General features: G+C 40.4%; 1 protein-coding gene across 2 annotated transcripts in view; it reads left to right on the forward strand.

Annotated features, from left to right (window-relative positions):
• The first annotated feature begins 2,121 nt into the window (after positions 1–2,121).
• Positions 2,122–27,415, forward strand: part of FBXL17 (F-box and leucine rich repeat protein 17) — a 207,344-nt gene continuing 182,050 nt past the window's right edge. For both annotated transcript variants that reach the window (XM_042451394.1, XM_042451396.1), the window contains exons 1-4: positions 2,122–3,036; positions 5,487–5,609; positions 7,720–7,977; positions 10,207–10,338. In XM_042451394.1, the coding sequence (XP_042307328.1) occupies positions 2,257–3,036; positions 5,487–5,609; positions 7,720–7,977; positions 10,207–10,338 (1,293 nt within the window). In that variant the 5' untranslated portion in view covers positions 2,122–2,256. The remainder of the gene's footprint in view (positions 3,037–5,486; positions 5,610–7,719; positions 7,978–10,206; positions 10,339–27,415) is intronic.

Below are 27,415 nucleotides of genomic sequence, written 5' to 3' on the forward strand. Positions count from 1 at the left end.
TTTGCCCCTCCAAGGAAGACCAGAATCACTGCATAACAGTGTGCCCAAGCCCCATTTCAGAGTGGCGGCCCAGATGGATACCATGATTGATGGTACTGAAAGCCACTGAGAGGTGCAGCAGAACCAACAGGGATACACTCCTCCTGTCCAGTTCCTTGTGTAGATCATGCACCAAGCCAACCAAAGCCAATGGCCAGGGGAGGTCGAACAGGAATCCCCCAGCACCACCTTCTGGGTTTACCTCTCCAAGAAGGAACATAATAATAATAATAATAATAATAATAATAATAATAATAATAATAATGTGTCCCACTTTCCTCCCAAAATTGGGAGTCAAAGCGGCTTACAGTCAAAAAAGCAGCACAATTAAAAACTTACAAAAATGACAATTAAAATGGAATTAAATTTTGCAATATGAAAACTGATTTTAGTTTAAAAACAGAATACAAATTAAAAAAGATAAAAGCAGATAAAAACCATACACTTTAAAACAAAGCTACTGTAAAACATGTGCAACACCCAACAGATAAAAGCAGCACAGGATGAAGCCGAAATAAATCCAGGGAGGGAGGGGGAAAAAAGATGAAACTGTGCTAAGCTCAAAAACAGTGTTATGGACTCAGTATGTGGAGAATCCTGTAGCACCTTTGAGACTAACTGCAAGAAAGAAGTTGGCAGCATGAGCTTTCATAGACCTCAGTCTACTTCCTCAGATGCATTTAGTGTTCTAGACCATGCTTAACTTGGCTGTTGAAGAATCAATGATTTTATACAACTTATGAGAGGGGAATTTGATTGAAAGGTGCTTTTTCCATGGACAGCATGGTCACTAGCTGCCCGCTGACTTAAAATACAATGCCATAAAATAAATACAGTGCTTTAATAATAAAACATTATTTATATCCCACTTCTCTGTCAGTGACATTTGAGGTGTCTTACAAGTTAAAAATTACATACAGAATCCCATGTCCCAATATCCCCCCCCCCCCAAAATTAAACAGTTAAGAATTTAAAACCATACATTAAAATACACACAACACATGCACAATGTGGAAGTAATACACTTTAACACCCCCATTGAGTGCTATGCTTCTCTGCTATGGAATCCTGGGATTTGTAGTTTTACAAGGTCTTTAGTCTCCTCTGCCAAAGAGAGCGGGTGCCTGACAGAAGACTACAAATCCCAGGATCCTGTAGGATTGAGCCAAGGCAGGTCTTGTTTTCCTTTCCTCGCCATCCATAGCCTTATCTCTTCCTCTTTTCTTCCCAGGTACCTCTCCCATTTCAACAGGATCTCCAGTTGTTGTGCAAGTCGTTTCCGACTTATGGCAGCCCTGAGGCGACCCTGTCATGGGGCTTTCTTGCCAAGACTTGCTCTGGGAAGGTTCCCTGAGGCTGAGAGAGTGTGACTTGCCCAAGGTCGCCCAGTGGGTTTCATCAGCACTCAGACCATTAGGCCACACTGTAGTTTTTAGAGTGCATTTATTTCAATTTAGTTTTGACACCAACGAGCCTTTAAAGGGCACAGTTTGGGGACCAATGCTCTAATGAGATAATAATTACTGGGGAGGGGGAGGCACATCTTAAACCAGTGGTCCTTAAATTGTGCCCTTTAAGAGATTTTGGACTTCAACTCCCAGAATCCCAGACTATTGGCCAACGCGGGAGCTGAAGTTCAAAATCTCTTAAAGGGCACCGTTTGGGGACCATGGCTTAGTTAATCAGCAGTCGTGTGTGTGTGTGTGAGTGTGTGTGCTCCCAAAGTGTGCCCTTTAAGAGCCTTTGGACTCCATCTCCCAGAAGCCTCAGCCACGTTGGCCAATAGCCTGGGATTCTGGGAGATGGAGTCCAAAATCCCCTTAAAGAGCACAGTTTGGGGACCGGCGTCTAATAATCTAATAATCCTCTGGCCCAGACACTCCCCTTCGGAAGAAGCGGAATGTTTGTGTGTGACTTCTGTTTACATCCCTCATTGAACAGGCGCCTCTGGCTCTGCAGGCGGGACACAAAACCCTCCCGGAACCTCTTCGCTGGGGATGAGGAAGAGGGGGGAGGAACATTGTACCAGGACCGGAAATGACGTCTGCTGCTACTACTTCCGCTTCCGCCAAACTCCCGGAAGTGGCCGTGTTGTGGCTGCCGGCCTTAGAACATTTCGCCGGTTCCTCGGAGGGGGTCGGCCATGTCGTGAGGGCCGGCCGTTGCTGCTGCTCTTGCTGCGGCTTCCCTCCCCTCTCCTCCTCCTCCTCCTCCTTTATGGGCCACTTCCTCTCGCGGAAGGGAAGCAGCCCCAGCGCGGAGAGGAAGAGCCGCTGCCCCTGGAGCCGGAGCCGCTTCCTCCGAGGGCCCTGCCTGCTCTGCTTCCTGGTCCACACACCGAAAGACGACGCCTCCTCCTCCTACTCCTCCTCAGCGCCTCAGCAGCAGCCGCCGCCGCCTCCTCCTCCGCTGAGGGCCCCCGAGGAGCGCCGTCGCCGCCGCCGTTGCTGCTGCTGCTATTGCCGCCGGCAGCTGCTCCTCTCAGGCCTCCTCTTCAGTCCTCCTTCTCCTGGGCCCTCCTCCCATCGGGCCGCCTCCGGTGCTGCCCTGGCGAGCAGCGAGGCCCCTCCGACGGAGATGGTCTGCAAGCGCAAAGGGGTCGGGCTCGCCTCCTGCCCGCCCCGAAAGCAGCCCCGCTGCGCCACCGACATCACAGGGACCGACACTGGGGCCGAGGGGGGCTCCCTTCCACCTCCTCCTCCGCACCCTTGTGCCTCTGAGCCTTGTGCCTCCTGGGGAGGGGCACCCAAAGACCCTGCCGCCGGGAACGAGGAGGCAGGGCTCCCTCCGCAGCCTCCGCCACAGCCGCCTCCTCCTCCTCCTCCGCCTTCCTCCTCCTCTTCTCGGCTTCCTGAGGAGCCCAGTGGGAAGGAGAGGCAGGAGCCCCACCAACCGGATTGTGAGGAGCAGCCCCCCGAGAACCCCGGAGACTGCTGCCCCGAGCTCCAGCTCCCTTCGCTGGACATCAACCAGCTGCCGCCCTCCATCCTCCTCAAGGTGGGGGCTCACCGGAGGGGTCTCTGTATCCGTTGACCTTCTCTCTCTCTCTCGTGTGTTGTGTGCCTTCAAGGCGTTTCCACGACCCAAAGGCAAACCTGTCATTTATATATTTTTATTTATGGTATTTACACCCCATTCTCCAGCCCTAAAGGCTCTCAGAGCGGCTTACGGATAATTATTCAGACGGTTCCCTTCCCTCAGGCTCACAATGTAAAAAGACATGACACAAAAAGAGAAGGGAAAGGTGGTGGGGAAAGGGAGCAAGTCCAGTGGTTCTTCTCTCCCTCCGAAGCCTGGACCAAGGCAGATGGGCTGGAGGGAAGGACCTTCTTCCTGCTCTGGCTAGCCCTGATGGAGTTCGGCCTGCTTTTTCAGTCCCTCCCAGGCCAGACGATGACAGATGGACTGGAGGGAGGGCTCTTCTTTTTGCTATGGCTATCCCTGATGGGGTTCTCATGGCAAGATTTGTTCAGAGGGGGCTTTGCCATTGCCATCCTCTGAGTGGGTTTCCATGTCCGAGTTGGGAATCTTAGAATTTCGTAGAATCCTAGAGTTGGGAGAGACCCCAAGGGCCAATCAGTCCAACCCCATTCTGCCATGAAGGAAATCCCAATCAAAGCATACCCAACAGATGGCCATCCAGCCTCTGCTTAAAGACCTCCAAGGAGGGAGACTCCACTACATTTCGAGGGCATGTGTTCCACTATCGAACAACCCTTACTGTCAGGAAGTTCCTCCTAATATTGAGGTGGAATCTCTGTTCCTACAGTTTGCATCCCTTCCTCTGTGTTTTAGTCTGTGGAGCAGCAGAAAGCAAGCTTGTTCCATATTCAGTAAGAATTGCAAGATTTGATTTAGATCGGCATGAGTAATTCCTGGCACTCCATACATCGTAGAATCCTAGAGTTGGAAGAGATGCCTGAGGGCTACCCAATTTAACCTCATTCTGCCATGCAGGAACTCACAATCAAAGCATCCCCTGTGACAGATGGCCATCCAGCCTCTCCTTAAAGACCTCCAAAGAAAGAGACTCAAACCCTGTTGTCCAGAGTTGTAGCCTAACACTTAAACCGCTACGTCATATTGCCTCTCCTTTGAGGCTGAGAGAGTGCGGCTGACTGGGAATTGAACCCTAGTCTCCAGAGTCACAGTCCCAATTGTCAGACTACTACACCATGCTGGCTGTGTCAAGTTGACCTCTCTTTGGTTAAATCACCATGAAATCTATCTATCATTGATAGGTGTGTGTGCCTTCAAGCCATCTGTCCACTTATGGGGACCCTATGAACTTCACAGGGTTTTCTCAGCCAAGGAACCCTCAGTTCCTTTCTTTGAAATATAGCCTACAGCACCTGTAGGTCTCCCATCCAAGTTGTAACTCGGGGTAATCCTACTCATCTTCCAAGATCAGGTGGGATCTGGTGCCTTTAAGGCAGTGATCCCCAAACTGCTCTTTAAAGGATTTTGGACTTCAGCTCCCAGCATCCCAGACTATTGGCCAGCGTGGATGAGGCTTCTGGGAGCTGAAGTCCAAAATCTCTTAAAGGGCACAGTTTGGGGATTACTGCTATAGGTATTTAGGCTCTAATTGCTGCCAGGTTACCACTGCCTAAAGGTTCGCAAGGTGAGCAGGGTATGTTGACTTTTTGGTGCTTGCAGGTCTGTCAAAATTTTCTTCACTCTCTTAGTTATCTCGTTCTAACCCAAATTTGATCAGAAAGCATCTTTCGGTTCCTTGAGTTCCTTAGCCCAAAGCTGTTGCTAACTCAGTTGTGTGTGAGATGACATTGTAAGGAGGATGTGAAAATGCTTCATTGGAAACTTCATTGGATATGTCCTCAAATGCCTGACAATGAAGCAGGAGTTGGAGACTCTGTCCGAGGGGCAAACCCCTCCATGGAGATCTGTGTCACTTACAAGATACCAAACAACATAGAAGAATATACTGCCCTGTTTGGGGCAATGTTCTGGAATGCTGTTGTTTGCTAAGATGAAGTACATCTAAATGTTGAAGAGACAGGAAGTGTGTTGGTGGACCAAGCCAAACCTTTTCAATGCTCTCCAACAACTACATTTAGAATTGGAGATCCATAATATTTTGGAGACAGATAGCATGTAGTGGAATTAGATTATGACTCTGGAGGCCAGTGTACAAGCAAACCTACTGGGTGCCCTTGGGAAAGTCATATTCTCTCAGCCTCTGAGGCAAAGGCAAAAACCCCTCTGAAAAAATCTATCAAGAAAACCATGTGATAGTTTGCCTTAGGGTTATCATATTTAAGTTACTTGTTAAATGAGATGTGTAGCTAGAAGAAATTTTGTAAAGTGCATAGACTTGTCCAAAGCTCAGATGACAATTCTGTGTCTTAAGGATATGTTTTTGAAAGAACGTCCAAGGCATTTAACCTTTTCGTACTTACTTATTTATTCCCTTATTCTTTTCATAGATATTTTCCAACTTATCTTTGAATGAAAGATGTCTCTCAGCGTCATTGGTTTGTAAATATTGGCGTGACCTCTGTTTAGATTTCCAGTTTTGGAAGCAATTGGATCTTAGTAGTCGTCAGCAGGTATGAAGGAAACGTATTGAAAAATGAATGCCTCTGAGCCTTTCAAAGCAATACTCTTGTCTTTCACTCGTAAACGTGATACTCCTGGTCATCTTTTAATTGTGCTTAATTTATAGTACAACAAATGTGTATCAAGTTACCTGAGTGGTTAGTTCATTGTAATAACATGTTGGTGAGTTTCCTTTAAAAATCTGTTTAACATCCATGAACATAGAAAATTTATTTATTTATGGTATTTATACCCCGCCCTTCAGCCCTAAAGGCTATCATTAGGGCTTAAATGACTGGCTTATCACTTTTTACTATCTGGGACTCATTTCAGTATGATGGTTTAATGTCCAGATCCCTTGTCAGCTTAGGACCTTTGGCCACCACTCTCACTATGAACCTGTCTGGCTATTAATACGTGCAGAAGAGGCTTTGCTTTGTAAACCACTGGCTTCAGAGGGCTGTTTGCTAGGAATGGGCTTTCTCCTGTGTTGCTTCCAAATTGAAAAATGCACTCCTTTCTGAATGACAACTGGCCCCTGCTCATCTGTCTTTCAAGGGAAATAGTCTCAATGCATCATTTTGGAGTGCCCTTTAAACTCTTGTTATCATGACACATAATGTAGGCTTTATTAATGGTGATTTTTAAATATTTTCATTTTAAATTTAGGTTAAACTATCTTGTTGGCTTTTCTGAGTGAAAGGGTGGTACAGTGGACCCTTGTTATACGCTGGGGTTTGGTTCCAAGATCCCCTGTGGATAACACAATCCGTGTATGCTTAAGTCCCATTACATATAATGGCAGAGCATAATGGTGTCCCTAATAAAAAATGGAAAAATCAATGTTTGATATTTGAAATTTATACTTTTTTTGAACATTTTCAAGCTGTGGATGCTTGCATCCGTGTATAAAAAATCTGTGTATAAGAAGGGCCGACTGTATTAAGTAATTCTTAACATCATTATTAAGTAATGCTTTAATGACCAGTGCCAGTCACTGAGTAAAGTAGAAATCCTTCCTTGACCTGCTATCTCAGATCCTTAAAAAAGGGTAACCGTTATAGATGGTTAACAACTGTAAATAGGTCACCTGTGGCTTAATAGGTCCCAACTCTGGGCTGCAGCTAGGACAAAAGAAGAAACTTGATCAGGGCACCCAATTTCTCTGAGAGCAAAGGTATTAGTTTCTCCACCTTTTGTTGCTTCCAAATCCACATTCTTGGCAGATACACTGGTTGCATCCAGTAGAGCTTGGAAAAATTAAGTTTTTGGACTATTTATTTGTTATTTGCCATGAAGCTTTGGCTTTGATATATGGCAACCCTATGAATTAGATACTTTAATGAGCCCATCATTAACAGTCCTGAGTCTGTTATAGTCCAAAAGTGTAACTGTTCCAAGTTATGGTCAAATCCTAGCACCTGCTTATAAGAGCTCTTGTATATAGTATATAGCAGTGATGGCAAAACTTTTAGGGACGGAGTGCCCAAACTAAAGGCTTTCTGGCACTGTGTGTTATATGGTGCTGAGGGCGGGACCTCTGGGGGGAATGGGACTTCCACCCTCTGGGGGCGGGACTTCTCTCCCACCCTCCCGGGCCTTCAGTTTCCCCCCACCCTTTGCATAGCCTGAAAAATGGCTTCGCGTGCCATCTATTCATCACCATGGGTATATAGCATGACTTTTATGGTACTCTTAACAGATTAAAGAAGCTTAGAGCATATTATCTGAGTAATGTCAATTCCAGTGCAAGTAGCCATCCATACCTTGGTGCCATCACCAAGTTTGTGTCTCCTATAACAGATGCCTGAAAAGCAGAGTAGATTTTTTGTAAAATGTCAGAAGTGAATTAGATGGAATTAAGAGAGATCCGGAGGGCGGTTGTTTTTCATCTGTTATATGAACATAATGCTGCAGTGAGGCTTGTTAGCAGCAGGAGATTTCTAAAATTCAAGTGCATAGAAAGCTAGATTTGCTTATGTGAATGATGTTCATGGGAGTGTCAGCAGTGTATACTGGGATTCATTTATACTTCCATCTGCTTTTGTTTGTATAGGTTTTTAAAAAATAATGAATCAGTTATGAAAATATTAATGCTACATCTTGAATTTTAATTGACAGGTCACTGATGAGTTACTTGAAAGAATTGCATCAAGGAGTCAGAATATAACTGAAATCAATATTTCAGATTGCCGTAATGTATCAGATACAGGAGTATGTGTGCTAGCATCTAAATGCCCTGGACTGCTAAGATATACAGCCTACAGGTGTAAACAACTGTCCGATACATCTATAATTGCAGTGGCCTCACAGTGTCCTCAACTGCAGAAAGTACATGTTGGTAACCAAGATCGGCTCACTGATGAAGGACTCAAGCAGGTAAGGGAAAGTTTTGAAAGAACACTTTAAGTGTGTTGTCCTTGTGTGCAGTGCAGTCCTGTACATGTCTGGTCAGAAGTATGCTCTGTTAAGTTCAATTGAATTTACTTCCTGGGAAATTCACACAGATTTGTAGTTTATACATTCACTCTGAAGTAAGCCCTTCCAAAATGTAACTTCAGAATAAACATGCATAGCAGTGTTATTTCAGTGTCGAATAAAAAGTATTTATTGATTAATTTCCTTGGCACCTAAGGTGGGGCCAATATTGAAATAAAAATGCAGTGCAGCAGCAGCAGAAACAAACTTAAAAGCTTTCTGTTTTCTTATGAACTCCAGAAAGATCTTTATCTCGTGTCAAAGGTGTGCATACTGGGTATTACTATTCATTCAACCAGTAAAAAGTAGGTGTATTTGTCAGAACTTGAACATAATGTGTTGGAAGTAATGGTATCCTAAATGGATTATTTTTCAGGGAAATAGGAGAGGGTGTACAGTGTGCACTTTAATGTTTACACTAGCATGCTATGCCCATATGTAACAAGTGAAATTTGCTCATGAAGTTTTGGGCATTTTTATTTTAAAGGTTATTTTAAAACTATTTAAAAGTACAGCATTAGTAACATACTATTAGCGAGTAAAGTAATGCAATGAAAACAAAATTTTGATATATAACTAAAGTAATGCTAATGTTTTACTTTTGATAAATAACTCTTCAAGCAATGATATTTGTACTTTGTACCAATCTCCATTTTATGAACCGAGAAGCAGTTTTCTGTTTTAGTGACAGATTAAGACTGCACTGCAGAAATAATCCAGTTTGACACTGCTCTAACTGCCATGGCTCAGTGCTATGGTGTTCTGGAGTATTTCGAAGCCATGGGTGGTAGAATCCATGGCTGCGAAATCTGTGGGCAGTAAAAATACACTTATCTTTAAAAATTACAGAAATTTTATCCTTTTACGTGTTGAAACAGCTCTATTCTATCCAGTTGTAGATCAACATATTTCAGTGATCAGTTTCTTCCTATGTGTGGAGAAATATCTAGAGATATTTTATTTAATGTAATGGTCTAAGCCAGAGTTTTCTCCTGCTGATTTAAACCTATACTGTCAATCATCTTTATTTAAATAAGTACATGGCTGGAAAAATTGAGGCTTTGTGGCTTGGGAAGCCAGCTGATATGGACAGTAGTGCACAACTGGCTTTGAATGGAATTGCATTTCTTTGGAAGACCAGGCGTGTTCTGGATTTATTGCTTTCTGGGGAAGCACAAGTAACAGCAGTGTTTGTGAGTGCCTTTTATAAGATAGCAGTCTGCATGCCGACAACAGCCCTGCCTGAAGCGTTGAACTTGATCATCATTGCCCATGCTCTTTATTTCCAAACTAGACTGCTGCAGTGTGCTTTACATGGGGCTGCCTTTGATCACTGTCTGGAAGTTACAGCTTGTGCAAAATATGGCATGCTGGTATGCTTGTTGAAGCCAGGAAATCTGAACACAACTTCTGTTTTTGTGTCAGTTGCACTGACTAGCTTTATGTTTCTTAGCCCAGTAAAAATGTATGCATGCTGCACTTAACTGCCGTGGTTCTGTCCTATGGAATCCTGGAATTTGTAGTTTCCTGAGGTTCTTTATGGCCTGTAACACAGAAATCTAACATTATAGTTCAAGAGAGTGCCCTGGAGAATTCTGATTACAATGAAATTACATGTCCCAAGATTCCATGGGATGGAACCATGGCTGTTAAAGTGGTACAGTGTAGTGTTGATACAAACCATTCAGGGCTTTAGAGGTTATCTGAAGACCACAGAACCCTGACCATATGCTAAAATCTAACTCTGGAGTCCTTGAAAGTGGCTTTACAATACTTTAAAAAATTGGATTAGATTGATAAATCCTTACTATTTTTGTGTTTCAGTTTCTAGTTATCAATTGGAGGTGATAACTTGAAATGCATATCTCATATCTGTTAATAAGCCTGTTATTTATTTAGAGTGACAGAAAATAAATTGGGTAGTTTGCATTATAGCTTTCTTGAACTGTTGACATCTGTAAAATTCATGTGATTTTATGTTTTGAGGGTGATATTAAAACCTCACAAACCTTATAGTTAAACTCTAAATTCATTCTGTAGTAATGTAATGCTTTTATATACAGTCAGGTTTCCGGACAAGTATATATAACTAAGTTGCTATATTTATGCTCTTGTTAACTTTATTTGCAGCTGGGCTCAGAGTGTCGAGAACTAAAAGATATCCATTTTGGGCAGTGTTACAAGATCTCAGATGAAGGAATGATCATTATAGCTAAAGGCTGCCTGAAGTTACAGAGAATATACATGCAGGAAAACAAATTAGTAAGTTCTTGTTTTCATATATTAAAATGAAAAATGACTGCACACTTGTCCACCTCAGGACTGTCATTAGTTAATTTAATTTTAAGAGTGAACTTGTCAGAATCGTATTTCTTTTCTGATAAAATTAGCCTTCAATACAAAGGATAATTTAAAAATATAAAACAAAAAAAATGATTCTTGAGATCTGGTCTGTACCAATCAATCCTATTAAGGATGGCCTACTTGCTCAAGAAAATTGCAAAATGTTTCTTCTCTTTTTTGTTTGAACAATTGGTAAAACTTAACAAAATCCATTAATAAAACATTATTGGAAACTTTCAGTAAGTGTACATCTAAATTGGGTTTCAGGACGAAAGTGCTGTGGTGGACACACAGTGTTCTTTGTATAATTTTGCAGATTTAAAGTGATTGGTTTATTCAGTCCACAAACATGTTTATTTGTACATGTAGAACTTGTTTACAATGACAGTTTATGTGAACACAAGGTACCGTGTTGGCCATCAGACTGCTTTTAAACAATTTGACAATTCCTAAGGAATAGATTTATTAATGACTAAATAGAACTTTCATCTAGAAATTTAGTGTACAGTTTATAAAATACTGGGTAAAGCAGTAATGGCTGTTGGTACTATGCCCTGCTTTTCTGCTTCCTGAATATGTATGACTGGCTACTATTTAGACACAGAATGGTGGGTAGATGGAAATGTGGTCTGAATCAGCAAGGCAGCCACAATGTTGTTGGTTATAATAATAAAATACCTTTATTACAGCCTTGAGATAATTTTATAGAGATGTCCTTTAATGCCTTTGAAGGTAAATCTTTTCACATTTGAATGAGATGTGAAAATAACATAAGTAATGTTGTAACAAATCAAATTATATAAACTTGGTCCAGCCTAATTCTTAGGCTACTTATTTTGCTGTAGCTCTTCACTGGGCAGTCAGATGTAGTTCTGACATCACACTTTTACCTTCATAGACATCTGTTTGGAGTAGTTTCTTTTAAAAAAGAATTGGGAAATAGGTGAACTGGAAAACTGTCATGGACTTCTTAGTGTAATGTCAAGTTTTCCAGGTGGGACTGTCAATAGTACTTCAGTTATTTGGTCATCTGCTCTTAGTGTATTTGAGATACTAATTGTATTAAATTCGTGAAAAATTGAATCAGATAGGACAAAGTTCATTTGAATCCAATAGTTTGGCATATGTGAGTGGAAAATTTTGTCTGAGGAAGTCATATGGAAAAATGAATGTTGCTGGAGCACATCTGAAAAATACACAGTTGTATTTGCTGCCCAGTGCTCTTCACAGTAAGCTTAAGCAAAATGCATTGCAAGGCAGTTTAGCTGCCTTGTTAATCAGCTTTCTGTCTGCCATGTTGGAGAGGTTGTCAGTACCATATCCTGTTATGCTGTTGGTCTTCTTTTCTGGTCTCTAGTCTAATTTACATCAGTATGCAACTGTCCAGATACTGGGGAAGTACACTAACAGCAGAAAGCTATCTAAAAGGTTTGTCTGTTCCTGCTTGAAAGGAGGAATGTATTTTGTTGTATAACTTGCATAAATTGACCCAACACTGCACCCCTCCCAATTTTCTCTCAATGAGGAGTACACAATTTTTTAAATCATCCCAGAGACAGAGCTAACAGTGTTGCTATTTCTGACCAAAACCAAAAAGTCACAGGGAACAAAAAAAAACTACCCAGTTCCCAGCATCTCCAGAAAGCTTTGGAGAGCTGTTGCTAGTCAACATTGTATTAGAAGGACTTAGTGTAGGGCAACATCTGTTGTAAAGATAATTTGTGGACTATATCTTAGGAAATCAGCTAGTTTGAATGGATTCTAAATCTCATGACTGTCTAAAATGCTTCAAATAATTTCTGCATTTGTATCCTCTGAAAACAATATTTTCATATTGATGAGCAGCTGTAATTTAAGAAGTATTGGCTAATGTTTATAAACTGTATGTTTGCCACAGCAGCTGAATCATGTGGCTGCACTTTGAAAGTATTGTATTCAACTTCCACTAAATACAGGAGAGTGTTAACGCCTACAACAAACAACGAGGGGAGCAAATCTTGTTCCCTCAAAAATCACCTCTGGATAGGAGGTTCCTGGTGATGGTCAATATAGTCGGGGTGGAGCAGCCAGCTGTATCCTTATACCTGGATACACAATGGTGCCATCATACTCCAGGATTCTGGAGGACTGCTTAGAGATCCTAGAGGAAGTGTTTGCCATTGTCTGTCCAGCTATAGGAACACAGTGGGATACTTTGCTTCCGCTGACACTACACTGCTGTGTCAGGCATGGGATAGGGTTGCAGGCAACATGTGAGTTCACCTGGGACACTTGTGTCTCCCTGTAGGGGATCTTGGGCACAATCACATGTTTTTTCTTCTCCTTCAGTATGGGATTATAATACTGATCTAACTTTGAAGATTGTTCTGAAAATGAGCTATTTTTTTCCCTGGTATTCTATTCATATAGTAACCTCCTTTGTCTCTGGCCCTTCTCTCTGTTTTGATTCTCTTTTTCTGTGGCATCCATGCTCCTCCTCTGTGTCTCCATTTCCATGGCATGCTTCTATTCTCACTGCATAAAAGTATGTATGTGACAAAAAAACAAAACAAAACCAGTGGTGTGCTGTTGATGTAGTATGATGGAAACTCTGGCCTTTCACGTTGGAGATGACCAAGGTACCATTGCCACAAAACAATTCTTTATATTCAGTTATTGTCTCTCAGATTGTTTTAGGCCTAGGAGCACTTTCACTTCAGCAGTATCCTCCAGTTGAGTCATGTAAGCAGAAGAGCAGATAATCCAGGTTAGTTGAAATACAGTGAATATCTAGAATACAATTCTATTTTAAATGTGATTTTTCTAAAATCTTTAGAAATACTATACAGTACAAAACAGGTGTGGTTAGATTCTCTGAGGATATGATACATTTGGGCTTCCAAACTTTAAAATTTGGCTTAGTGTCATATTAATTTGCTTATTTTTATTCATATTTTTGTTATAGTTTATATACTGCCCTTCATACAAGAAGCTCCAAATGATGTGCTTAGTACTATTCTACCCAACAACTCTAGTTATACTGGGATATACTAGGTAACTTATATATTAGATAAAGCTTAGTTGCTGAGGTTTAATGTTGAGTGAGAGGATTTAAAAGCGCTTTATTTCAGTTCTTATGCATTATTTCATGCTTGTTCTAAAGTCTCTGATGAATCAGACAGAATCCTGCCAGAGCTGCTCTTCAATATCTCCTGTTTTGCTAGTAAATAATGAGGTTAAGATTAGCCCATTTAAATCAATATTTCTGTTCCTTAATAGTAAAAGTAAAATTATGACCTAAGATTCCCGAATAGCATTTTCTAGCCATGTTTTGCAATAGAAAATTATGTCTCTGTCCATCATTTCTGTAGTAATGCTTCAGATAAACACAGTTTACTGTAGATGCATTCTTGTAGAATATTGGTATACATCTGAGATCGCCACTACTTGTACAGTTTATGAACCATTCCTAAAATATCACAGAATATTTGAGTTAATTTTTCCATTAAAGAAAATATTGTATCAGTTGACATTCTGTAATAGCTGTTTCCTTAATCTGTCCTATTCAAAGTGGCAGTTTGATATGGATGGATAACTTCTCTTTCAAAATCTTGTTTCTTTGGGTCATTTGGCATAATATTCTTCAGATCCCTACAAATACAAATGAAGAAACTACTGGATTAGGTAATTCAGGATCTTGGTGTCATCTGATTGCGACTCCAGCATCTCTCTGATAATTATTCTGCTTCTCCTAAAAAGAAATTGATGATACATTAATTAAGCTGTTATAGTAAGGGGAAGTAAACTATCATTCTGCTAAATAAATACAAACTGAAATGAGAGAGTACATAGACTTGAACATGTTATGTTAAAAATATAAGAAATATAATCTGTTTTTCTATATAAAAATAGTGCATGTTGTATATGCTCATGTAGAAGTCAAGAAATTTTAGTCAAAAAATAGATTGAAAAACCTCAGATCAATTTATCCATGGGCCAGTGTACCTTAACTCTTATTTAAAAAGGAACCATAGCATTTTCTGAGTAGAGTGGTGAAAGGTAAGTGCTTAGTCCATCCTGGGAGAATCTAAAAGAAGCACCAAATTCCTCTACTCTTTCCCCTGCAGTGCTACCTCTGGCCTTTTTTAATGTCTAGGTAGGAAAATAGCAGTGTGCTTTGGCATCATTTTCCTTTCCTTCATCCGTTACATCCTTTGTTACATGCCTCTAAGTTTCACCCTTGACTTATATACGGGTTATATCAAAATCCATAATTCTTGCCCTCAAAGCTGCTCTTGACTTATATGAAGTTGACTTTTAGTCGAGTATATATGGTATTTCTTTGTAGCTATATCACTCTCTATATTTCTTTCTATTTGATTCTATTCTATTTGATATTTTTAAAGCAGTATGATTGTTGTATTAGATTTTAAAAATTCTTCTTGGAGACTTCTCATATGGGCTGTCTAGGCCGGCTTGATTTATGTGTGCTTTGTATTTGCATGCATGTCCCCCACGCCTCCCACATTTATCAGCAATTTTTTTAAAGGACATTTCCCTACACCAGTGTCATTTACTTTGCAATACAGTGTGCCCGCGTCATACACGGGTGCACCTTTTGTGGTTTGCAGCATATGCTGAAAGCCACTCTGGGAAAAGGGGTAGCACACCCCATAAGGGGTAATGGCTCATGTGCCTGCGGTGCACGTGCGCCACTGCACCACCATGTGCATGAGCCCATTCATTTAAATGGGGCTCAAGCTTATGCGGAATTCCCCTTGCATGGGGGGGGGGTCCAGAATGGATCCCTCGCGCAAGGGAAGGGCGGACTGTATAATAGTTCTTAGAAAGTAATGGGGCCAAACCAGATTGTGACCATGTGAAGGCAACATTATAAGTGTAGTTTTATTAATAGAACAATGTTACCTCTCCCCATGAAGAGCTCCACAAGTGTTTTTGTTATTCTACTGCACAGTTTAGATTAAAGCTTCTAAATAATCTATAGTAAAAATATTAGTTTGACAAACTAACTTCTAGACTGATTTCTGTTTTCCAAACCTATTCTATCTGATCTCCCCAGATTTTACTGCATTAATCTTTGCAGTGCTCAGCTTTTGCACAATAGGAGGGGAATTTGAGACAGCCCTTTCTAATTTTAAGAAAACAAATGCTGGGGAAAGAATTCCTTGTATCACTTACATGGTGTCTTGCTAGGAGCATTAACTGTTATTCTTCTGCAAGATACTGAAATTGAAATGGTTGTTCTCAAAATTTACTTTAAAGTGAGAAGCAAACTACTTTTTAAAATGTCATTGGAATAGTAAATACAGAAATATGCAAAATGACATAGTTTAGTGTTACTAACAGTACTAGTACAATCTGATCTGTCTTCATTTGTCCTTCTCAAATGGCAATACATTTTGATTTTTTGTTTATCCTGGCAATAGATAAAATTTACTTGTTTAAAATGCCAAATGTTAGTGTCTGCACTCTTGAAAAAGTTTACTTCTATTGACCTTTAGGTGGCAGTATTGACTTTAGAGATATTACATACATGTCTTTGTGTCCTTGGTACAACAATGAAATGCTGGAAATAGTGGACTGCAAGTATAGTAACAGAGAATATGTAGCCATAATTTTCTACTTCAGAAGGAGCAATGTGAATTTTCATGGTTTCTACACAGTAGTTTATACTAACTTTACAGTAGTGGCTTTTTTAAGGCATAAAGGTTTATGCTCTGCCATGTTTGCAAAATAATATTTTAGGGTAATTTCTGACCTTTTTGGCAACTCATGTGGGCACCACTATTTACAGATTTCATATGAAATATAAACCAGTATAAATACTACATCAGATTGTTTAATTGCTTTTGCACAGGAGAAGCACTATGATAGCTCCCTGTTGCAGCTGCTAATTTTCTGATTATGGTAACCTGTTTCTGGAAAATTATACCAAACATGGTTAGCTGAGTGTAAGAAGATAAATTAAGTTCCTTGCAAATACCCCAGTTTAGGTATTATTGAATGTGAAATTCCTCCCCCTCCCAATCATAGAGTATGACCAACAATACGCATGATTGACTAGCAGTGTAAATGTGATATTTTGATATGCAGTCCTTCTCTGGAATGGAACCTTTGAGAGTTGATGCTAATATTTGTTAACAGAAAAATATACCTTTGCCAAACCCCAAAGTGGGATGTAATAATCAGTTCAGTTTGTCTTATTCTAAACAAATGTCAGATGTTCATTATTGAATTCTTCATGGAATTAGGACATATTTCACATGCCTTATAAGGCTATTTTGTTTGCATGAGTTGTGTAAGATGGCACTTTCAGGTGCGTGAAGAATATTTCAATCATGGAATTCTATTACAGTATTTATGTACAACTTTGTAAATGTGACATTCTCTTTCTATAGACAGCTTAGTAAATGGATTTCATTCTTACATTAGTGTATTACGTAGCTTCTCATGTATATTATGCGCTGCTACTTGGCTATTTTTCTTAGCCACTCATGCTTTAAGAATTCTCATTAAGCAATATGTCAGACTAATTGCAAATGCTTTCAGATCATTTAGTATTTTATATCACATGCAGTATTAAATAAAACTACATTTTGGAGTATAGGATACTGCAAAACAATAATTAAGACCATAATGGGATTTGCTAGTTTCAGTTGTTCTAGGTCTGTATTTTAGATGGGGATGTAGTATTCTTTCTTTACCTTGTGGCATTATACCCAAGTCAGTTTAAAAACTGACTCTCTATTCTAAAATAATAATAATGCCACAAGGTAAGCATTGTTTGGTAAAAGTTCAAGATAGTAGCCTAAAATTGAAGAACTGACAGGACTTGAGAAGACTACATTGAAGTCACTTTAAGACTCTCATAATCTTTAGAAGATTAATATGAATTGAATTTAGTCAGTCCTGTAGTTTCTATAAATGGTTTGAATAGTGTATCCTGAATAGAGTAGTCTGTCTTTTCTAATATGAAGGCTATTTCTTTGAAAGGCTTCCAAAGTTAAAATCTGCATTTATGTGTATAACTTCATGTGTATTACTGTATTTGTTTTTTTAAATATTTGTCTTGATTCTGAAGAAGCTCAGTAATAGGTACATTATAATATTACAAAAGTGGAAATTTTGTATACATTTTACCACAAATGTAACTTTACGTATAGAAACTAATATCTCATATTAACATTTTCCCCCAAACAAATAAAATAGAATCATAGAATCATAGAGTTGGAAGAGACCACTAGGGCCATCCAGTCCAACCCCCTGCCATGCAGGAAATCCAAATCAAAGCATCCCTGACAGATGGCCATCCAGCCTCTGTTTAAAGACCTCCAAGGAAGGAGACTCTATCACCCTCCGAGGGAGTGCATTCCATTGTCGAACAGCCCTTACTGTCAGGAAGTTCCTCCTAATGTTCAGGTGGAATCTCTTTTCCTGTAGCTTGCATCCATTGTTCCGGGTCCTGTTCTCTGGAGCAGCAGAAAACAAGCTTGCTCCCTCTTCAATATGACATCCCTTCAAATATTTAAACAGGGCGCTCATATCACCTCTTAACCTTCTTTTCTCCAGGCTAAACATCCCCAGCTCCCTAAGTCGTTCCTCATAGGGCATGGTTTCCAGACCCTTCACCATTTTTGTCGCCCTCCTTTGGACACGCTCCAGTTTCTCGATGTCCTTTCTGAATTGTGGCACCCAGAACTGGACACAATATTCTAGGTGGGGCCTGACCAAAGCAGAATACAGTGGCACTATTACTTCTCTTGATCTAGACACTATACTTCTATTGATGCAGCCTAAAATAGCATTGGCCTTTTTAGCTGCCGCATCACACTGTTCACTCATGTTCAACTTGTGGTCTACTTGGACTCCTAGATCCCTTTCACACGTAGTTTCATTCAGCCAGATGTCACCCATCCTATATCTGTGCATTTTATTTTTCCGCCCTAAGTGCAATACCTTACATTTCTCCGTGTTGAATTTCATTTTGTTAGCTTTGGTCCAGCTTTCTAGTCTATTCAGGTCATTTTGAATCTTGATCCTGTCCTCTGGGGCATTAGCTATTCCCCCTAATTTGGTATCATCTGCAAATTTGATAAGTATGCTCCCAATTCTGTCATCCAGGTCATTGATAAAGATGTTGAATAGCACTGGGCCCAGGACAGAGCCCTGTGGGACCCCACTGGTCACTTCTTTCCAGGATGAAAAGGAGCCATTGTTGAGCACCCTTTGGGTTTGGCCGGTCAACCAATTACAGATCCATTTAACAGTTCCTTTGTCTAGCCCACATTTTACAAGCTTGTTTGCAAGAATGTCATGGGGAACTTTGTCAAAGGCCTTACTGAAATCAAGATATACTATATCCACAGCATTCCCTTCATCTACCAAGCTGGTAATTTTATCAAAGAAAGAGATTAGGTTTGTCTGGCATGACTTGTTTCTCTGAAACCCATGTTGACTTTTTGTGATTATGGCATTGCCTTCTAGATGTTCATAAAGACACTTATTTTTACATTTTGTTTCCTTTTGTCCTGTTATGACTTCCTTGATGTTCTCTGAATTATGTGTCTTCTATCTTACTGTTATGATCTTCTGTAGTCTTGTCAGCTGTCTTTTATTGGCATTGAATATTATTTCAGAGATGCCAAAACCAAAATGAAAGGTTTACTGTCTAAGTGAAGAAATTATCAAATAGTACTACTGTATTTGTTGACTGCTTATTCCTTGATTTGTCAAAATCATACTTTTCCTATCCCCTTGAATCCTGACAATACATTTCCCCCCTTCCTAGTTTAACACAGACCACCTCCCTATGACTGGAATCCTGATGGTGTACTATGCTGTTCTAATGTTTCTTTTGGAGGAAATTTTTAAAGAGAAGTTGGATGGTTTGCATCTATTTTCAGGAGTGCTTTAGTGGTAGATTCCTACACTAGCCAGGGGTTGAAATAGATGGCTGTTACGTGATCCCTTTCAGCTCTGTGATTCTGTGCAATAATGTTGAGGGTATCCATAATGTGGTGCTTTTCTTTTGTCTGTGCCTAATGGGATCATATTGTATAAAAATAAACTGAAAATGGTAGACTTAAAAATGAATAAATTGAGCAGTTTGTAGTGGTATTTGTATTCTCATTTTCAAAAAGAGTCACATAACTAGGTCAAGATTGGAGAAAGACTTGAAGTACAGTTGGCTTTCAGTATCCACTGTGCCACTATTAGAGGCAGAGATTCTGGCACCCACATCTTTTCAACTTTACCCATGGATTAGGTTACCTAAGCTCCAGTTTGGAGGCAGCCATGGAAGTTGGCATTGGAGTTGTAGGACCAAATCATCTCCTTCTGTAGCTCCCTTGCTCTCTTTTTTCCCTTAGCAGAAGCGCTGCTGTGGCTGCCTTGGGGCTCCCGGCATCACCCAGCTGCCCCCTCTCCTTTGACCAGGCCGGACGAGGATGGGGCTTGATGTCACTAAGGAAAAAAGGGAGGGGGTGGCTGAGCGATGCCAGGAGCCCCGAGGCAGCGAGAGCTGCGCTTCTGCTGGGAGAAAAAAAGAGAATGAGGGAGCCACAGAGGGAGATGTTTGTTATTTTTTCCCCATTTCTCTAGTTGCAGCTTCCACCTCTCATTTTAGAATTTAGGGTACATCTTCATATGGTTCTTGAACTCATGTGTCCTTCGTTTTGTTACCCCTTTTATATAGCTCTTCTGTATATGACATCCAGCATCTTTTTATTTCTTCCTGGTTTTGAATTATGTTATTTTTATCTGCATAGAATATCCCAGCCCTTGGTTTTAATTTTCCTTTGATTTCCCTGATCGTGTAGAATAAGTCTCTGTTTTTATTCCTTTTTGTTGTTTTCCTCTACCTCCCTGCATTGATCATTTTGTCTTTTATCTTTTTGCACCAGTCGTTGACCTGTGGTATTCATGTGCTGAGTTAGTTTCTGTCTCCCTTTTGTTTTGCTTCTCTTCTTTCTTTTATTGCATTTCATCTGTTATCGATGGTTTCTTCTCTTTCTTTTTGATTACTGTAAGTGTCTGTCTGCATTCTTTTTTTATGGTGTCCCTGGCTTCTGACCATAGTTTTTTTTGGTTCTCAGTCTATTGTGCTAAGTAGCGCATATCTGTTCCTTATATTGTCAATAAAGTCTGTTGAAATATTTTTTAGATAAAATTTTGTTATGATGACTGGTTTTGTACTTTTCTTAGGTTTTACTCTGGTATAAGAAATACCACAGTCAGCAACTGGTTTAGTCTTGGCCACCAAAATGAAGCCTCTCCATCTTTTGCTTCCGATTATATAATCTATTTGGTTTTTGTGTTGTCCATTGGTGATGTCCATGTGTATAGCTTTCTCTTTGGTAGTATGAAAAAGGTATTTGCAATGAATACATTGTTGGCTTCAGAGAAATCTATCAGACACTCATCTGCTTCATTTTTTTTCTTAACCAAAATCTGCCTAATGTTTTTGGTTCCGCTTTGCTTCCAGATTTGGCGTTCCAGTCACCTATCATCAGCTTAATGCCATATGTTGTGAATTTCTTTCTGGACTCCTTTGTAAAATCTTTGTTTCTTCCTCTTTTGCCTCTGTACTTGGTGCTAGACATAGGACAAATACCGGATTGAAATTACCTTCATTAGTGTGCTTCGTACTTGGAGGAAAAAAATCTAACTCATCTTGAGATTGATGGCTAGCTCCTCAGGCATTACTTACAGGGCAACTGTATGATTTGATTATGTGTGTCTCCTAGCGAACTAAATTACTGAGATAAATGGAAAAATGAATACTTAAAAATAAATTGTTCTTGAAGGTTCTATGGTTTCTAAATGAGCTTACTCCCCTGGAAGCCTCAGACATTTTCTCCCATTGTCTTCAACACTGCTTCAAACACCTTATTCTGTTGTTCATTCTTGAATATTATGGCAGTAGTTGGGGGGGGGGGGGGGGGGGGGAGAAGCAGCTGTGCGAATAATTTAGAGTAGACATATACTTTGCTTAATTTATGCCATTCCTTTTTAGTATGCTACAAACCTTGCAAGAAATGGAAAAGGTAACTAAAATGTTGAGAGATTAAAAAAATAGTAATAACTGATATTGTGCAGAAGAAAAAGAGAAGAGACGGTTAAGAGGTGATATGATAGCCCTGTTTAAATACTTGAAGGGATGTCATATTAAGAAGGGAGCTGACTTGTTTTCTGCTGCTCCAGAGACTAGGACCCGGAGCAATGAATGCAAGCTACAGGGAAAGAGATTCCACCTCAACATTAGGAAATACTTCCTGACAGTAAGGGCTGTTTGACAGTGGAATACACTGCCTCAGAGTGTAGTGGAGTCTCCCCCCTTGGAGGTCTTTAAGCAGAGGCTGGATGGCCATCTGTCAGGGATGCTTTGACTGAGTTCCAGCATGGCAGGGGATTGGACTGGATCGCCCTTGTAGTCTCTTTCAACTCTATGATTCTATGATTATTTGCCATGGTAAGATGAATGGGCGGCTGCCTGATCTCACAGCCTCAGAGTGATACTTCGTTTTTATTCCGATAATCTTTTCCATTGACTATTATGGGAAAATCAGCAAATACCTAACTTTAGATTTGGGCACAACCAAATGAATACTCTGCTCTTCTGATGTTTTCTACATACTAGGCAATCAGGATATATCATATCCAGAGGTGGTCTGAATGTCTTTGGAATGGGAATACTTGTCTTGGATTTGTGCCCTTATGGTGCTTACACAACCTTAGTAACAAGGTAAAACAGAAAGAAACACTTATTTTCCCTTGCCTCCACAAGATGTATCAAAGGAAAGTTTAAAAAATGTATACGGTTGGCTGTGCATATTGGTGCAGGTTCTGTTCTGGACCCCCCCTCTCCTGTAGATACTAAAAAAAGTGGGACCTCAAGTCCTATTATTATCAATGAATGTGTGATGTGTGTGTGACTGCATTGGTACAGCTATGTGCATACATCACTATTAATGGGGCAGGGCCATTTGTGGATGCTCCAGCCCAGGGATGGCTAGCCTGCCAATACAGAGAGCTGACTGTAGTTTATAGCAGACATATTAAGCATTTGAAATTACAAAGTCAAAGTCAAATTGTAAAGTCAAAGGTTTGCACTCCTAGTGAAAACCATAGCACAGTCCTTCTCACCCAGGTATATGGAGTATGTAACTACAAAAGATGGACTTTTGTGCCACCAGGAGAGAAATAAGCCGGTGCAGGCCCAGATTCCAGATATATGGGGAATATAGGCCCGTTACAGACCGCCCAAAAGGGGCGGTCTTGGGCCGCTGCCGGTTGCAGCGCGGAGGAGTCGCAGCAGCCAAACCGCGCGACTCCTCCGCGCTGCAAAGAAGGAGCGTGAAAATCACGCTCCTTCCGGCAACCCGGAAGAGACGCCGCAAGTGCCAAAGCGCGCACTTGCGGCGTCACTTCCGGGCCGCGACGTGCGGACGCAGAGCGTCCGTCACGTCAAAATGACGGCGGCTGTGTGGAACGGCCACCGCCATTTGTTACAGACTCTGTCCATAACAGGGTAAGGGGCATCTGGAAGAGACGCCCCTTTTTCAAAATGGGACGTCCTAAGGATGTCCCTTATGGCGGTATGTAACGCGCCATAGACTATGTATTCTTCATCCATGCTGCCATACAAGACTGACTTAGGTATACGATACTCACCTACCTAGATGTTTACTAGCTCTAGGTTTCTTGTCAAGTTGGTCAGTTGAACATGGCCTTTTATTCACTGGCTTGTCCTTTGTTCAGAGATCCAATCCGACTGATCCTGGTGATGAAAAAGTAGGAAGAAGGTCATTGTTGCTAATTCCTCCTACATCTGCTGCCCCAGCATCATTGTCCTGCTGTTTTGGAGGGTTCCCAATTTTTTTTAGGGCGGATTTAGAGGAATGCCAGGATCAGAGTGAAATCAATTCTCCATTCTACCAGAAGAAACATTCCATTTGAAGTGAAGCCTTTAGTGAATTGTGTCTATGATCCAGCTTGATGTGTGTGAAGGAGAATGAATTGGCCTTTGGGGGTGACCAACTTCCCCAAATCTCTGTGTAATTTTGTTACTGTAGCTTGAAGGAGTGTTATTTTGTATTGTAAACTGTTAATTTGCAGGATCGTAGTTCTAACTTCTGAATTTTTTCAGATCATTGATAGAACCATGTCAACAAAAAGTGTGGAATTTTGGAATTTGAATTGCTGAACTCTGGGCCATCATGATATTCCAGTTCCTGCAGAAGAAAATTCCAAAGGAAATCTGTGTCATGCCCAGCCTGGCTGGAGACTCAGAAGAGGAAAGAGAGGTGGAGTAGTCTGACCCAGAGCTTGGCCCTAGTTCTGCCTTGACAGTGCCAGTAGAGACTGGTGATGAACAGGATGGTCAGGAGCCCAGCATCCAGACTGCAGAGCGCCTTGAGGAGGATGAGGAAGAGGCTAACTTACCCATGCCTTCTTACAGCCAAAGGAGATCTGAAAGGGCAAGGCAGTGGCAGCCTCAGAGGCTTTGTATAAGATGCCAAGCAATTAGGGATCAGTTGCACCAGTGAGAGCTAGAGATGAAAGCTTGGGAGGAATGCCAGAACCTTTGTCAGGTGTTAATTGATTTCCTTGGCGAAAGCACCTTGTTTGTGGATTCACTTGTTGACTTCCTGGATTGGACCTTTGGACTTTGGATTGACCACTCTGTTTGCTGCAATTCTTGACCCTTTTGGACTGCTTGACTATGCTGATTGTTTGACCTATTTAGCTTGAACTCAGACTGGCTACAGACCTTGTTTTTGGAACTCTGCATTTTGCTTTCCCTTTTGTAAGTCTGAAGTTCAAGACTTGCTGTATTACATACACTGTATTGTGCTATTTTGCTTGTATTATTTTGGTCTTGTTATTAGTTGCTGGTCGCTTTCCTGGACAATCTGTGAATGTATGATGCAAACAACGAGTGATAAGTACCTGTCATACTCCATTGTAAAGGAATGGTGTGTCAACTTTCAGCTTGGAGATTTTGAGACTGACTTTGTCAGATTGGTAAATCTCACCTGAAACAATTGCTGAAACACTAGAAGTATCCTGGGAACGCATTGAGTTTGTAATTCATGAGCAGTTGGCCATGCAGATGCTGTCAGCCAAGTGGGTGCCAAATACTTGAATATTGATCAGAAACTAAATCAAGTGGATACCTTCAAGTTCATTTTGAAGCCTTTGAGTAATCTAGTGATATTTTTTGTAATGACTAGTCACTCTTGATGAAACATGGTTACACCACTATGATCCAGAGACCAAACAACAGGTCTTGCAGTGGTGGCACTTGGGCCCTCCATGGCTGAAGAAATTCAAGACACAAAGGCAAGCAGGAAAGGTCATTGGCAGTTTTTTTGGGAAAGGAAAGTATTTTGATGACTAACTATCTTCAGAAGGGCCAAAGAGTTAATGCAGAATATTACTTTAACTTGCTGTGCCGATTAAAGGAGTCAGTGAAGGAAAAACAGTGAGGGAAGCTGCAAAAACATGTTCCTTTCCCCCCCCCCAGGACAATGCACCTGCTTACAATGGCTGGCAAGATGATGGACATTTTGAAGAATTTGGGCTTTAAGTACATAGACCACCCACCCCACTCACCAGATCTTGCTCCATTTATTTCTTCTTTTCAAACCTTAAGTTTAGAGTTATTTAAAGATAACAATACAGTCCTGAGAATCCTTTTTTATTTGAGGTGGGAAAGAGTGGTAAAACAATAAGGCATGATTGAGAGGTCAACCTACAGGATTTCATAGTTCCAAATCAGTGAAGAATATGTAGTTAATGTTTCCTCTGGTGGTTGTACCTGATTCACCCAGATTGGGAGGAGATTTATTTCACTGACAGCAACATGTGTGGTAAGAAGTTTCAAATTAATTTCTTAGCCTATGCAGCTGAGTAGTTGGACTATCTTGTGAGCTGCCTAGGGTCCCTTTCTGGGAGAAAGGCGGCATAAAAATTAAATAAATAAATAAATAAATATAAATAAATAAATAAATAAATGTTCATTGCTTAGGGGCCAAAGTAGATATAACATATGTACGTATGGGTTGGAGATCTGTACCTGCTATCTGAATTGGGGGGAAGCGGCTGTTTGTACTGATTAATGGTAATATATTCTTGTTCAGCATTCTAGCCCAACCACCACACCTTTCTCCGAAATACTCTACCCCTTCCTCCCTATCTGTTTGTCTGCCTCTCCCTCCCTTTCTACCATGAGTTGATCACTGTTTCATGGCAGTCAAATCATTGTTCTCATTTGACTTGTTTTGGTTTGTACTACATAGGCATTTTTTCCCTAGAGTTTTTTTTAGTACTGAACTGGCTGATATTTCCTGTTTAACATGAAGTTTGGCATTCAAAGCATTTGACTGTTTGTATATATTATTTCATATTTCAGGGAATTTCAGTTTGAATGTCTGTTTTATTTATGCTTCCATGCTGCCTATCAGGTTTATTTTAACCCCAGTATATTCCTACATTCAGGAGCAATGCCTACAGAAAATTAACCATTATTATACTACGTAACTTGATTTCAAGGCACTAGATCAATCCCTTATTCTTTCCCAAGCTTACTTTCCCAATTTTTTTTCCTGATCAAGAGTGCCTCTTCTTTCTTCAACTTTTTGGAAGCTTGACAGCAACATTTAATATGTCCATATGTTATAAAATCATGGATGGGTTTTGAAGGAGACTTACCTCAAATGTGTGATTGATTGACTTTCTTAGACATATTTAGTGTATTTGTCTATGTATGTGTCATCAAGTTGTCTGTCAATGCATGGCAACCACATGAATTTCTTAGGCAAAGAATAGTTGGAGTTGGTTTGCCGATTCTTTTCTTTCTCATTCAAGTACTAACCAGGGCCGAAACTGATTGGTTTCCAGGAGCAATCAGGATACCTCTCTATCAATCGGTATTATGTGGACGTGTAAGGATATACATTTCTGGTAGTTGATTTGTAGATGTGAAATTCTGTTCTGCTAGAGGTTGGTTCAGTCCATAGTGGAGCAATTTCATGAAATAGTGTAATTTGTATTGAGTGTTGTTGGTATTCTTCAAATCTGTATAGGGAACTTATACTGCCTTTCCACAAGCATGATCAGGGTTGTTCATAATATTATCTCAAAAATATGTCATCTAATGCAGTGGGAGTAAGCAGTATGAAATGCTTATTAATATTTATTTACACATGGGAGAACACGCTGCCATAGAATATAAAGGGATTTAACCTTACACATATGTTGGTTGGGGGGGGGGTCTGGAACAGATCCCCTGAGTGTAGGAAGGGGCCATTGTATATTGCTTTTTCATTACCATGTTCTTGACAATAGAAAATGCTTCCATGAAGCATTCCTCAATACTATGAAAAGCATTTTTTTTTAGTGTGCCAGTACTCAGGAACAAACTGTATTGCTAATACATGTACCTCAACTCACACAAGAACAGTTAATAAATAATAAGATACACTAGTAGGATGTTTGCATTGGGTTTGAATTGTCTGTTTGCTTAGATGGAGTAGCTCTTCAGTTAAATTTTGACCCAAGCTTATTTAGTGTGTAATCACCTTGATGAAATGACTTCTTTAAAGCACTATTAGCACACTCTCTATAATTGCTGCTGATGGATAAGGATGGAAATTAATGAACAAATCTTGATCAAAGACACTTAATTTTCGTAGATTTTTATTCCCATTTTAGTATTGAATGCAGTTTTGTCGCTATTCTCTGCTTGTGTATCTCAACATGACTGCACCTGAATATGTGTCTGAATAATTACAAAGGTGTGGCTATACAAAAATCAAATATACAGTATAAGTATCAAATAATTGGTTTTCAGCTTTTTCCTATTGTGCAGTGCACTTTTTGCAACATGAGTAATTTAATATTATAGTTGTCCCTCCATATCCATGGATTCTTTATCCATGGATGCAACTACCCATGGCTTGAAAATATTCCCCAAACATATAAATTCCCAAAA

This window comes from Sceloporus undulatus, chromosome 2 (assembly GCF_019175285.1).
Source record: "Sceloporus undulatus isolate JIND9_A2432 ecotype Alabama chromosome 2, SceUnd_v1.1, whole genome shotgun sequence".
NCBI lineage: Eukaryota > Metazoa > Chordata > Lepidosauria > Squamata > Phrynosomatidae > Sceloporus > Sceloporus undulatus.